Raw genomic sequence first — 14,962 nt, forward strand, 5'->3', positions numbered from 1 at the left:
TCCTTTGTAAAATTTCTCTAAGACCCCAAAGAATAGGAGTCACGAGCGGTAGAAATAGAATTTGTGCATTTGCATATCATGCATCTCAAAACGAAAGTTCATTTCAAAATTTAGAGGGAAAGTCCAAATAAAATTTAGAACCAAAGACGTAAGTATTTGATTTGCACTCATATACACATCAATACAAAAGAATGAAATTCTACATCACGGATGAATTGAATTCAAAATGGAGGTTTGAATTATTCAAACTTGAGTTCAAATTCAAATATTCATAACAAATAAAAAGTAGAAAATACAAGAAATTTTAGAAAATGTTCAAAATTAAATTCTCTTTCATAATTAAATCATGGATATAGTTGATTACGAAAGAAAATACAAGAGTAAGTAAAACCCTAATACGAACTACAAGGAAATAAAAGGAAAAACCTAGCTACACCTACTATACATCTTCTTATCATCACACTTATCTTCTTATATTGATCTTCTGACCTACAAGATATAAACACAAAAACAAACCATTGGCTTATGTTAAAAGGTTGGCTCCACCATCTGGTGAGGCCATTTGCTATTGAATTCAAAGGAAAAGTTCCAAGGGAGAACCCCTAGAATCAAAGCCATTGTGCAAGTGAATCATGTTTCCTTTTTTTCTAAATTGTGTTCATCTTCCGCAACTTTGCATTATTGATGCAACGGTTCGGAGGTGTGACTGGATGCAGCTATTTTAGCATCTAATCTTCTTGCCTATTTGGACGGACAACTCAAGTGGCTATTATAAACTTTCACATTGGTTTATCTTGTGCATGTCCGGTCTTATGCAAATTTTCACCAAAAACAAGTACTCCGTATAAAAATAAATCATGATAAAGTATAAGTTAGAGATGGCGACCGAGTGCCTTGATATACCTTATGGTTTTATCAAGTACCTTTGGTATTCATGTTTATTTTGGTGCACTTTAATATATAAAATCAGATTACTTACTACGAAAAGAATCAATCGAAAATGGCCGAGATGGACCATAGCAAGTCCATGTTCAAGATTAGGACGACAAAACTACCTATATTCCTATTTTCCGTTAAAAAATATATAAAGAATAAGGACTAGATTTTGAGGTTGATTAGTGGGATCCCCACTGTGCATTTTTATTAATTTTCAACGTTTGTAAAGTACAAAAGGTTGTTGCTAGAGATTAGCAAGAAGAGACTAGCTAGAAGGCAATAAGCCCAAAAAAGAGAGAAAAAAGACCCTCTAACTATGAATATCTCAATGAATAAGGATTAATTAAGCCCGTATGAAAAAGTTTGGTATAGTTAAATGAGCTATTTTTTGTAGGCTAAGAGCATCTCCAGTCGCGTCTCCCAAACCGCGCCGGATCGAGCGTTTGGGGGACGTGTTTTGTTCGTGCCGCGTTTGGGGGACGTCGCTCCCCAGCCGCGTCCCCCAAACGCCTCCCCTAAATGAATATTGGTGCACGAAAATAAAGATTTTCATTCAATTTTGATTATATATTACAAAATTTGAATGAAAACGGTTAGATTTCATCTAAACCTAGACTACTGACCGTCCGGCGGTGCGTTCGACGGCCCCGCCCCGTCGTCGCCTCCCCTACGCCGCAGCTCCACCTGCGCGCGCCTCATCTCCTTGCGTTGGGCGGTGGCCAGACGCCGCCGCTCCAACCGCGCGTCCTCCTCCGCCCTCCCCTGCTGCGCCGCCTGGAGGGAGAGCTCGACGGCGCGATGAATCTGCGCCTCTTCGCGGGCACGGGCGTCGTCCTGGAGCTTCTTCTCCGACTCGAAGGACTGCAAGTGGAGGAGACGGCGGGAAGTGGCCAGCGCCGGGGCGGTTCGCCATTGCCACTGGTGGTGGAGGAGATGGCGGCGGAGCGACGAGAGCTGTGTTTGTTGCCGGCGGTTGTGGTGGCTACCATTGAGCCGAGAGACCTTTTATAGACGCCGGCGTCGGGAAGAAAGCGCGGGAACAGGCGAGAAGAGGCGGGAAGATCGCGCGGGAACGGGCGGTGGCGTGCGAACGCCGGCTACGCGTGGAGGCTGCGCAGCACCGACGAGACGTCTCGCCTGCCCCTCCGTCGCCATTAAGGCAAAGATGCCGCCGTGTGTCACTGCGCGCGAATAACTTCCGTCGCGAGGTAGGCGACGGTTAGGTTAAAATTAATTGTGCCGCTGACGGTCGGCCCCGCCACTCCCCGCCCCGCTTTTCGTTGTGTCCGGCGTGCCCGGAGCGTCCCCTGTGGGACGGGGACGGGCTCGGGGCGCCGGACACCGTATCGGGACGCGCCGGACAAAATTCGGGTTTGGGGGACGCGGCTGGAATGGTTTTTTGGTCCGGCGCGCCCCAAATTGTTTTGGGGAACGCTTTGGGGGACGCGGCTGGAGATGCTCTAACCATACCACTGTTACTTTGTGGCAAGCATACATATTGGGAGATTCAGGTTATAAAATTACACACTTTCTGTTTGTTGTGTAAGAGGTGTATGTCAGGATTGAACTTTTTCATCATTCGCTAAGGCTAAACCATACCTCCCATTGTTTGTTGCGAATATTATTGGGCGATACAGGTTAGAACAGACTGATTTTGTTGATGTCTCACACGGTGTGTATGTCGATGTTTTACACGGTTTGGTTTGGTAACAGCTCATTCATCGGGTTGGTACCTTCAACTAATCTCCCAAGTCGGTGCCCTTGATTCTTCGGTGCGAATATTACTACTTAATTCCCCACATAAATCAGCGGTACCAGCCAGGCATGTTCCAAGCCCAACTGATTACCATTAGTACATTGCACTGATGGCAATTAGTCTGTTACCTAATCAAGCAGCGAAACTTCCTAATCCATTCCTGGGAATCACACACAAGAGAATCATAATGTGTATGTAATCGAGAAATTGTCACTCTTTTCGCGTTTCCACATACGGTGCGGTGCATAACTAACTAGTTTAAATCACGGACAGCTGGCTGCCACAACACATGTCTGGATGCTGACTGTGAACTTAAGCTTTGTTCTTGCACTAACAGTTACGCAAAATTCCTTGCAGGATTTTTAGTTGCAGCTCAGGACCAGCCTCTCTCTCTCTCTCTCAATCAGATGCACAATGTGCGTCGAATTTAGAGGAAGAAAATAGGTGGAATATTTGACTTGTGCAGCTCCAATCATGCCGGGGCCCTCTCTACGAAACTGAAACCATATCCCCTGACCTAGCGCTGATTAAGCTTCATGTGCTCTTTTCCATCGAGTCCCGCTAATATCTTTCTTGGCACTACTGTCTTTGTCATTGACAACCCCTATCTTGATGGCAAGAGAAACTCCAAACCCCGAGAACCAACCTGTGGTTGGATGGTTAGGAGGGCAGTGGCACCCCCAGCCCACCAGAGTTCAAATCTCAGATTTGACACTTTGGTGTCTCATAAAGGCGGAATATTCTTCAGTGGGAGGCGACGTTCCCGTCGACAGCGAGGCGCCTGTGGTGACTTCGTCAATCTCAAGACCCGCCGGATCAATTCTTCAACGCAGTCTCTTGGAGGTGCTCATAGGGGTAGGGTGTGCGTGTGTGCGTTCATAGGGGTGAGTGTGTGCGCGTATGTATGAGCGTCTTTGATTGTACTGTGTTTCAAAAAAAAAAGAAACTCCAAACCCCAAAGCCAGTCACTCTCCCAGACCGATTAGTGCTCCGCACCAGGTCATTTTCAGAGCCCATTTCCTCCTAACAGCAAGCATTCTGGATTCGGGAAATCTTTATTTCCTTTTTGCCGTCATGAAAACTTAGAAACATGTTTTAAGGAAAAAATTTCAAAGGTTTGCTAAGGAACCAGAAACGCAAGGAAAAGAGCAGCTCGGACATCTTCTGAAATCGCTGGGTTTTCCTTACATTCTGGTATAGCCAGGGGGGCAGCAAAGCAGTAGAAGCTGTTGGTGTAATTGTAAACTGTCAGTCTGATCTCTTAAGCCTTCAAATGTGCATGGAGCTAAAGAAAAATCTCCCCGATCTACCTGGTACACAAAATCTATAATTGGACATGTGGACAGGCTCCTGAATCTGAGGTCTGTGTCTTTCTAAAACCGTGAGCTACTGAAATAAATACTCCTGCACTCCCATTACTAGTGATAATTAGCAGCATCTCATGTTGCTTTTGATTGTGAGTAAGGAAAATGCAAGCTTATACACTGTTTGTTGCTGGTGTTGTTTGGATATTTTTTTCATCTGGCCACTTGTGTTGTTGAGTGGTGTGAAGAAAGCTTGGGAAGGGAAGGAGGGGAAAGAGAGCAAGGCATGGCAGCTCAACTGAGCTGGAGGGAAAGGGGTCAAAGCCGCCTAGGGGCATGTGGGGGCTCTTGCTTTCCTACCAGTACCCGGTGTCTGCACACATCATTTGGCACATTCTTTATATCTCCTCCCTCTCTCTCTCTCTCTCTCTCTTTTGCCATCTTGTTTTGGAACAGTATTAGTAGTATTATTTTGCCTCACTGATTATTCACAACTTTGCTTGCTGTTTTCTCTAACACTGCCATATGGATCTGATTTCTTTCTTGAATAGATTAGCACCAAGATCTCTTCTACTTTCTATTTTGTTAAATGGGGGGTTTGGCCTGTGATGAGTGTGACATGTGATTTGGTACCATTCACTTATATCCAAGTTTGTTTCCAAGCGCTTTCCACATTCCTAGCATTTGTTTCACATCATGTGATGCACTTTGTCTGCTAATACTTAAATGGCATTTTTTTTCTCTCAAACAAAACCACAAAGCCAGCACATACCAACTACTATTCATCCCCCAAAAATGCATGTAATCTTTTATCACCCCAACCATTACCATTATATATATCCAATAATAGGCTTACAATTTGGTACCTAGCTGCTAAAGCACCAAGTATATATAGCACTCCCTGATCCATATCCATAAGTAAGGATTATACTACTAGTTTGCACAGTGACAGAGAAGTAAACACCAAGTCACAGCTAAGGTTAAACACCACCCCTAACACTAGACAACCACTTGCTGTATCTTTCCAGTCTGTACTGGACACCTCCCTCTCTCTCTCGCCGTTATTATTACCATCCATCCCTTCCCATTTCCAAAGATTTGGCCTTTCTCAGAACACATCTCACCCCCTCCCCTCTCTCACACACAGGCTCTCCAATGGCCGCCAGCGCCGCCTCCTGCTTCTCCTCCCAACCCTAACCCTAGCTCCAGCTCGCCTCCTCAGCCCGCATCCATGGCCGTGCTCCAAGTTCTCGTCTTTCTGCTTCTTTTCGGCGGCGGCGCCGCCGCCGACGACGTGTCCTCGCTGCTCGAGTTCAAGAAGGGCATCTCGGACCGGGACCAGAGCCCCGTGCTGGGATCCTGGTCCCCGCCGGACACGCCCGACGCCGGCGGCGGCGGGGACGCGTGCCCCGCCGGCTGGCGCGGCGTGGTCTGCGACGGCGGCGCGGTCGTCGGCCTCACGCTCGACGGGCTCGGCCTCGCCGGGGAGCTCAAGCTCACCACGCTCGCCGGCATGCGCGCGCTGCAGAACCTCTCCCTCGCCGGCAACGCCTTCTCCGGCCGCCTGCCCCCCGCCATCGGCTACCTCTCCTCGCTCCGCCACCTCGACCTCTCCGGCAACCGCTTCTACGGCCCCATCCCCGGCCGCCTCGCCGACCTCGCCGGCCTCGTCCACCTCAACCTCTCCTGCAACAACTTCTCCTCGGGATTCCCCACCGATGGGATCCGGGAGCTCCAGAACCTGCGCCGCGTCGACCTCCGCAGCAACTCCTTCTGGGGGAATGCCGGCGATCTGCTCACCGAGCTGCGCAATGCCGAGTACATTGATCTCAGCGACAACCTCTTCACCGGCGCTGTCGATTTGGAGCTCGACAGCTTGACCAGCATCGGGAACACCGCCAGGTACATGAATCTCAGCCACAACAAGCTCAGCGGCGGTTTCTTCCGGAACGAAACCGTGGGGGCTTTCAAGAACTTGGAGGTTCTTGATTTGAGCAACACTGGGATTGCTGGGATGGTGCCGAGGCTCGATTCTTGGTTCTCACTCTCAGTCTTCAAGCTGGCCGGGAATGGCCTTTTTGGGATGATGCCTGAGACGCTACTGCATAGTTCGATGCGGCTTGTTGAGGTTGATCTCAGTCGGAATGGCTTCTCAGGTATACTACTATACCTTCTTTTTTTTCCTAGCAAGTGAATACACATATTGCTGAATTGTCATGATCTGCTATTGTGAGTCCTAGCCAATGGTCCGAAGTTGAAATAGTGGCAATGTTGGTTTGATCTTTCCTTTTGAACTTTGGATGCCTTGACAATGTGGATGGCAATGAGCTCCCACTGAGTGGTGCTTATTACCCAAGCACCAAATCAGGTGCTGAGCATGGGTGGCACATTGGCAACACACCTACATCGTTCTATGGCAAATTCATTCTGCACCAAGTCTTTAATGGATCTTGAATTTGGAAATGTTCGTTTGCTTGGAGGATTAGATGAGCATACGAAACATTTATTCTTGCGTATATGTTGCTTGTCGCATTCTGTCCAGAAATTGTCGCTTTTCGTGGCACGCACATATTGAAATTTGCATTTTCATGCAGATAATCAGTAACCGTTCACTTGCCTGCATGACTAGCTTATAGCTGATGTAGTAGCTTTTGTCGTAGTAGCAACATTATTGTACTTGTTACAGCTATTCACAGATAACCTGGTTAGGTGATCATTGACATTTGTGTACAACTGTAAATGACTTGTATTCCTTATAATGTTGCAGGATTAATGCCAGTTGTGAACTCGACGACTTTGAAAATGTTGAATCTCTCTTCAAATATGCTGACAGGTTCATTACCATCTACTGTTGGCAAGTGTACCTCAGTTGATCTGAGTGGCAACCTGCTTACCGGGGAACTAGCTATTTTGCGTTCTTGGGATGGTATAGTGGAGGGGATTGACTTGAGTTCAAACAACCTGGTGGGCAGCTACCCGAATGATGTCTCCCAGTTTCAGAACTTAGTTTCCCTGAAGTTGAGGAACAATTCGTTATCAGGATCCGTCCCTTCGGTGTTGGGAACCTATCAAAAGTTATCCTTCCTTGATCTCAGTCTTAATGCACTTGGGGGACCTGTTTTGCCTGTTTTTATCCTATCGCCTACTTTGACAGTGTTGAACCTTTCTGGAAACAACTTCTCTGGGATTATTCCATTTCAGAGCCCTCATTCAACAGAGTCAATAATGCTATCTTCTCAACCTGCTCTTAAGATTGTTGATTTGTCCAGTAATTCTTTATCTGGTCAGTTGCCACCAGAAATTTCTAACTTGCAAAGGCTTGAGTCCCTTAGTCTTGCGATGAATGAGTTGTCTGGGGAGATACCAGATGAGATAAACAAGCTTCAAGGATTGGAGTATGTTGATCTATCTCATAACCACTTCACTGGCAGAATTCCTGATATGCCTCAGACTGGTTTGAAGATGTTCAATGTATCTTACAATGATCTACGGGGAACTCTTCCTAAAAGTGTTGAAAAGTTTCCCTTATCTTGCTTTAAACCTGGAAATGACTTCTTAATTTTCCCCGATGGTCTGCCTACTGGAAATATTAATGATCCTGGAGTTGCGCAGAGTCAGGCATCTCAGGGTCATGGACATAAGGCTGGTGTTAAAGTTGCGCTCATAGTTGGCTGCATTGGAGCTGTCTTGCTTGTGATCTTCATAGCATTGGCAATATATGTAGTGAGGTCTCAAGAGCTTTGTGGAAGAAACGGATTTAGAGGCCAGCTTACTATCAGAGATCTGAAAGTGGGGAAATTAAGCCGTCCAAATCTATTCAAGACTCCAAAAGATAATGTTATGCCAACGAAGACAAGTTTCTCGAATGATCACCTCTTAACATCTGCAGCTCGATCAATGTCTGCTCAGAAAGAATTATTGGCTGAGGCTGCTGTCGAGTACGGTTATACTGATCCAAAGGAAGCTGTTGAGTCCACAAGTTCTGGTGTGGCTGGGACCTCAGCCGTAGTCTCTGCTCGGGAATCTTCTCCAAGGTCCGCTTTACCGTCATCGCCACATTTTGCCGATTCTAGATTCCATGAGGAACCTGTGACTTTTGAAGTGTACTCACCAGACCGGTTGGTTGGAGAACTGATATTCCTTGACAGCAATTTAGTTTTCACAGCTGAAGACCTGTCCCGTGCTCCAGCAGAGGTTCTTGGAAGGAGCAGTCATGGCACAACGTACAAGGCAGCACTACAAAGCGGGCATGTCCTGACAGTGAAATGGCTGCGTGTTGGTCTTGTAAAGCATAAAAAGGAGTTCACTAAGGAGATAAAAAGGATCGGCACCATCAGGCATCCGAATATAGTTTCATGGAGAGCGTTCTATTGGGGTCCTAAGGAGCAAGAAAGATTAATCATTTCTGACTATGTCAACGGCGATAGCTTGGCGCTATACCTTTACGGTAAATATCTCTTGACCCTTTTGAAGCTGCAATCTTGTGAATTATTCCTTGCTAGGCTGATTTACATTGCTTGTTTACAATGAACTATCTCACATCCGCGTCGTCTCCAGAATTGTTCTTACTGCTAAGCCATTTATTTCTGCAAACTTAGCATTTCTTGCTGTGTTAACTGAAGATATGACCTTGTGTTTGCAGAGTCTACTCCTAGAAGATATTCCCGCCTGTCAGTTTGTCAGCGGTTGAAAATTGCAATTGATCTAGCTCGTTGCCTCCAGTTCCTACACCATGAGAAGGGCCTGCCTCATGGCAACCTAAAGCCCACAAATATATTCCTGACCGGTCCTGACCTCTCTCCGAAGCTGGTCGATTATTGTTTGCATCGGTTCACGACTTCAAGTGGTATCGCCGAGCAAATACTGAACCTAGGAGCACTAGGGTACCGAGCCCCAGAGCTGGCTACCGCAGCCAAGCCTATGCCATCGTTCAAGGCCGACGTGTACGCGTTTGGCGTGGTCGTGTTGGAGATGTTGACGCGGAAGAGCGCTGGGGACATCATCTCGGGGCAGTCGGGCGCGGTCGACCTGACGGACTGGGTGCAGATGTGCAACCGGGAAGGGCGGGGCACTGACTGCTTCGACCGGGACATCGCTGGGCTGGAGGAGTCCCCGCGGGTGATGGACGAGCTGCTCGCGATCTCGCTTAGGTGTATTCTTCCTGTAAATGAGAGGCCTAACATGAAGACCGTCTGTGACGACCTGTGCTCCATAACCGCGTGAGTTTTAATTCCCCGCTTCCCCTGTGTACATGTAACCCGATTTTTCTCGTCGATTTTTTTTGTCGTGCCCTGTAGGCAGGGTTTGTTTGGTTGATTGATTGGTAACTCTTAGTGTAAAGAGAGGATTTGATCCCCGTCCATCCATATTGATTGATTGATACCGCCGCTGCCATCTTTTCTTTCTTCTCCAGCCTGTTGCTGTCCACTTGTCAATATAGTTTGTTCTGCAGAATCAGATCCTGTGACCACCCTGTGATTGATGATTTGTGAACTGCACGCAGCAGCATTGTCCATGTTACCCAGCACTGTAGCTGCATCTTGATCTTGATATTTCCTGTGTGGAGTGAATTTGCTCTGTTTAAAACAGGGCACATGCCGCTCTGGGGTAGCTACAGCTCGTGCCTGATACCCAGTGCCCCCCTGTAGCAACCAAAACTGGCGCACGAGTTATTGTACCGGTCCATCCGTTGCAGCTGCAGCGCTTCAATGTTTGCTGTGGAGAGACAGGCAGCGCCATGTTCTCCCCGTCGCAATAAGCCCGCTGTGCTCCGATCCGGTCTTCGTCCCACCGCGTCCGGTGATGAATGTAAACTACGGTGATCGCCGCTGATTCGACCAGAACTGCCGTCCGGTGATGAATGTAAACTACACTGAAATCGACGCTGACGGGGCCCCAGTTTCTGTTCTACAAGAAGAGCGTCTGGAGTGTACAGCCCAGCCTAGTCGTTTTGTTGCAGGAGCTGAGGCCATATGGGGTGATGGGGTCGGCCATGAATGATTTTGTTTCAGAAAATGAGAATGCACTGCCTGCCCCACCCACGGTGGTGGTCCTCTCTGGAGCAGTTTAACAATTGACGAATCTGTCAGCACATGGAATGCACTTGTCTGCAACTGCCTCCCCATCACTCTTGATTTCAAAATTCATCAAGCCGACCTTTTAGAAGGCTTTTAAAAACTCGAAACCGTATTGGTGGCATCGAAATTGGTTGCATACCCATGCTGCTGCTACTGCTACACATGTCCTGTCGCCATGTGTTTGTTTCTCTGAATGTTCCTGTTTCGCCGAAGCGAGACGACGGAGTGAATGCCTGCCGTCGCGGCGGATGGCGAGCGGCAACAGATTAACCACGGAGCACGTCCAGCAGAGTGGTGCAAGTGATTGTTATACTGAATCTGCCATAGCACTACATACTGAAGTTGTGGGAGAGATCCACTGCACCAGCGGGGGTTTTACAAAACTCCATAGACATGTAGAAGAGAAATGTTATCTCCACTCGAATCAAGACAGAACGTTTACCAAAAGTATATCATGATCTTTCCTTTTTTAGCTAAAAGTTTTCTTCCAATCCAATTTTTCCTATTAAAGTTAAAGAATTTCATTAGTTAGCCATTTTTTTCCGCTCGACTCTTAGACTTAAACTTAAAAATACTGGTTTTAAGAACGAGTGATTGCTCTTCTTCGACCTTAATTTAATGGATCACCAACCAAACCACCCATTTTATGAAAAAGAAGGAGCATGGTCTTATTCAAATTCAAAGCGCTCCGTAATCTTCAACCACCATAAATTTCAACACTAAGACTAGTCACAATGGGAAGTACCATAGACTAGTATCATATACATATGATACTAGTTTATGATATAACACCTACTACCTCCGTTTCAAGGAATAAGGCACACGCGTATTTTAAAATGAACTTTGACCATAAAAATTGAGCAACAAAATCTTGATTATATTATATGTATATAGTATCGTTGGATTCGTATTGAAAAATACTTTTTAATGATACTAATTTAATACAAACAATATTTATCTATTTGAAGTAATTCTTGGTCAAACAAAAAGCTCGTAAAACGAGGACGTCTTATTCCTTGAAATGGAGGTAGTACAATATATAGTATCATGATTAGTATCATAGTTCTATCATATTTAATGTTTTATAGAATCTCAATGCAAATATGTATACATGATGTGTTTGCCGCTAAAGTTTGTAGTTTTACATGCTATGATACTACTCTCACCTCTCTCCTTATTAATTAATGTGACACATATTTTTTTTACTTACATGGTATACACGATACTACCTATGATACTTTCATTGTGGCTAGTCTAAGAGGCTCGAGGCTATCTAACCTCATATTGACCGACAGTCTCGAATGTTCCTAGTGTGATGGTACTTGATGCCAAGCTCGGCTCCCATGCGTGTTGCCCTTAACCCTTCTTACACCTCCTCTACCTAATCTTTCAAAACGCTGGCCTTGAGTTTACGACGATTACTAATTCCCATCTAGAAGATAATTTAGTTAGAGCTTGGTCAAGTCCCCAACCATTGAATCTGTTCTTAATTCCAGTTGCATTTGAGTTTCTTTTCCTATTTGCACATGGGCTTACAACTGAGAAAAATATATTGTGAAATGATTTAGAGCTGGATTTGCGTTATGGCGTGCTGATGTGAGTTGCAGCATAGGAAACAGCGGGACGAAGTGAATGCCTGCGGTCGCTACGGATGGCGGGCGATTCCATGAATGTGATTGGGAGCAGCAATAGCTTCACTAAGGGCATCTCTAAAGGGGCAACTTATTTTGCGGGGCGACCCATTTCGTGCCCTCGCATTTGGATGGGTTGAATTGGACAAAATCATGGCTCAGCACATGGACGCATCTCTAAAAAGGATGGCCGCGGATCCGAGACGACCTAAAATCGGCCCAAATCTGGATTAGGTTTGTGTGGCCGCGGATGCCGAGCACTAGCCTCTCGCATCCTCCTCTTGTCCTCCCTCCCTCCGGATTCTCTAACTTGCCATAGACAAGTCAGAGGCCAACAGTTTCTCTAACTTGTGCTCATTTTCTACCGTTGGATTTAGATCTGATGGCGTGGAACATGCGCTACAGTAAAATAAACAGCACTATGAACAGTGGACACTACTGTTTTGCGTCCCTACAGTACACCATCTTCAGTGTTTCGAGTGATCTGTGACCTTCACTTCTGATCTGACGGATGTAGAAGCAAGTTAGAGAACTGTAGCACAGTGACTTGCTACTAGCAAGTTAGACAAGCCGTGTCATAGGCTAATATTTCATATTACTTTAAAAATAAATTAGATTACATTTTTCTTTAATACTACTGCCTAGGCTAGCTACCCAGGACGCCGGCCATGGATTTCACTCGACGCCGGTGGCCTCGCGTCCGCCCTCTTCATGTCCGTCCTCGCTGCGAGGGCACGCTCGGCCTCTGCCGACGTGATAGTGCGGTTGCCACTCATCTCACGCGCGGCGGTGCATTCCACAGCTTCCCGTGCCTTGAGGCGGGCGAGGTCGGCATCCAAGGCCTCCTTGTTCCCCTTGTGGTGACGCTGACGCTGCTGCCGGCCTAGCTCCGCCTCGAGGCGGAATGCGTCCTCGCCCGCCTAGTGGGCGCGCTGCTCGGGTGAGGGCATCTAGAGGAGGCGGTGGGCAGTCACCTGGGCGATGAGCTCGTTCTTCCGCCCGATAAGGTCGCCTAAGCAGCGGCGACCGGCCCGGACGGTGGCCTCGTGCTCCGCGCTCTTGCGCGTCATCTCAGCGAGATGCTCCTCGGCGGCGTGGTGGAATGCGAGCCGCGCCGCGTTCCTCCCAGGGCCGGACGCTGAAGCCTCCTCCACGACCCCGTACCAGCCGTCGGCGGCCTCGTCCCAACCACCCCCGTCCACCTCCATCTTGTCCGCGTCCTCCGCCTCCTTTGCTGCCCCCTCGGCTGCAACACTGATCGCCTCGTCGTGATGACCCATCGCCCGTCCTGCCACTCCTCCTTCGGCGTCCGCGGGAACCTAGCGCGGGCGGCGAGGAAGAGCTTCGCCCACGAGGTCTGCAGGCTGCGCAACATGGTGATGGAGGAGGAGAGTGCGTCGGAGAAGGTAGAGGGAGAGTGGGGTGGCGGAGGCTACTATGAGCTCTACGAGGCTGCCTCGCTGCACCTTTTATGGCCGGCGGCCTTGGCGGGAAAATTTGACGCGAGCGCGCGCCCTAATGCCCTTTCGCGCGCGAGAACCCTGGTGCGCGTGGGAACTTTCCCGCGCGTTCTCCCGCCCGTCATTATTGTCCCGTCGAGGTCTGCCATGACATAGGGCCGCCGAAAGAAGACGAGCCGCGTGGTACTTTTTTGGGTCGCCGCAACGTGCAATCCAAACAGACACGCGGATGCGGCTTGCGTGTTCGCGCGACCACCCAAATGATCACAACCGGAGCGCGAACGCCCCAATTTAGGTCTCCCGTTAAAGATGCCCTAACCGAGCACGTGCTGCTCTTCCACACTGCACTTCACACGCGCTGGTATCCCAGCAGTAGCAGTGGCGCAAGTAATTGTTACACTGAAGCTGCCATGACATGCAAGAGACTAGCACTAGATGAGGTCTGTTTCACTGCTCCCCTAACCGAAATTGAGGGGTTATATTCGGTTTTTTTTCTACATTGGGTCCGACGAAATCCATGTCCAACCGATGTATACTCGTGTGTATTGATACAATATCTGTACGTCGTGTTAGAAAAGAAAAAATGAGGTCACATGATCCGATCTCATCCGTGTAGCTAGCGCCCAACGTCGTGCATTCCTGATTTTGAAACCTATTGGTGGCGCGACACAACAACTCGGATCTGCCGACGGCACCACCGGTCGACAGTTAGGGTTCTCCTGCTCGTGCACATGGGCTTCTTCCTCCGGCGCATCAACCAGCGTGGTGGGACGATTAGGTTGAGCGTGCGGCCACTGTCAGGTTCTCTTGCTCGTGCGCTTGGGCTTCTTCCTCCAGCGCATCAACCACTATGGTGGGGTAGGCTTCTTCCTCCAGCGCATATCACTACGGCGCAGTGATCCTGCTAATTACGAGTGGTACACGCGCCGGTCATCTCCGCAATTGCCAGTGATATCATGGCCGCTCCAGATCCGCCCCTCTCCATCCAAGGTACCCTCTGTTCCCGGCGTGGGCTTCTTCCTCCGACGCATCGACCAACGTGGTGGGACGGTCAGGTTGAGCTTGCGGCCACGGTTAGTTTCCGCTGCTCGTGCGTGTGGACTTCTTCCGCCCGCGCATTGACCACCGTGGTAAGGTAGGCTTCTTCTTCCGGCGCATCGACCAACGTGGTGGGTGGCTTCGTTCTTCTGGTGCTGTGGGAAATTGTTTCGTTCCAAGGTAAGTCTATGATCATCAAATTGGTGACCTCTGTAAAAATACGATCACTTTCTTTTTTGTTGAAGTTCTTTGCAGATGTACTGAAGTTGGGAATTTTTGTAGGAAATGGCGAAGTCTAGGTCTGGTGTTTGTGAACTAGAGAAAGAACTTGGAATTGACTTTCCTGGAGACGGTTCAAATGATTCTAGTATTTGGCTTGGTGATAGGCTAGATGAATCTATGTCACCGAGTGAAGAGTTGTCTATTGATTCAAAGTCAAATGGCGGGGATAGCTCAGAGCATGTGAGCGAAGCTGATTATAATGTAAGCGACTTTATTGTACTCAATTATTGTCACTGAAAGCAAAAGCATAACGTGAATTTTTTAACATTGCTAATGTTACCAAAATATGTAGATGGACATCGAGACAATGATAACGAGGGAATCAATTCTGAGGCCGTGTTGGTGGAAAATAGAAATAAGCTACATAGAGTGTAATTGTTATTTCATAAGCAAACGAATGAGATGACCATTAAATGATGATTAATTGTTATTAATTTATGCAGGAAATAGTTGGATTTCAAAATGTGTACGACTATTA

At 47.7% G+C, this 14,962-nt stretch overlaps 1 protein-coding gene across 1 annotated transcript; it reads left to right on the forward strand.

Moving 5' to 3' along the window:
- Positions 1-5,075: 5,075 nt before the first annotated feature.
- Positions 5,076-9,376, forward strand: LOC127332066 (probable inactive receptor kinase At5g10020). The gene is made up of 3 exons (XM_051358315.1): positions 5,076-6,152; positions 6,764-8,443; positions 8,639-9,376. The coding sequence occupies exons 1-3, from the start codon at positions 5,228-5,230 to the stop codon at positions 9,217-9,219; spliced, it is 3,186 nt and encodes a 1,061-aa protein (XP_051214275.1). The 5' UTR covers positions 5,076-5,227; the 3' UTR covers positions 9,220-9,376.
- The last annotated feature ends 5,586 nt before the right edge of the window (positions 9,377-14,962 follow it).

The sequence above is a fragment of the Lolium perenne genome, chromosome 2 (assembly GCF_019359855.2).
Source record: "Lolium perenne isolate Kyuss_39 chromosome 2, Kyuss_2.0, whole genome shotgun sequence".
NCBI classification, from domain to species: Eukaryota; Viridiplantae; Streptophyta; class Magnoliopsida; order Poales; family Poaceae; genus Lolium; species Lolium perenne.

Coding starts and splice junctions, on each gene's coding strand:
- LOC127332066 (XM_051358315.1), top strand. CDS start 5,228: ATGGCCGTGCTCCAAGTTCTCGTCTTTCTGCTTCTTTTCGGCGGCGGC. Junction 6,153..6,763: donor CAGTCGGAATGGCTTCTCAG/GTATACTACTAT, acceptor ATAATGTTGCAG/GATTAATGCCAGTTGTGAAC. Junction 8,444..8,638: donor CTTGGCGCTATACCTTTACG/GTAAATATCTCT, acceptor TTGTGTTTGCAG/AGTCTACTCCTAGAAGATAT.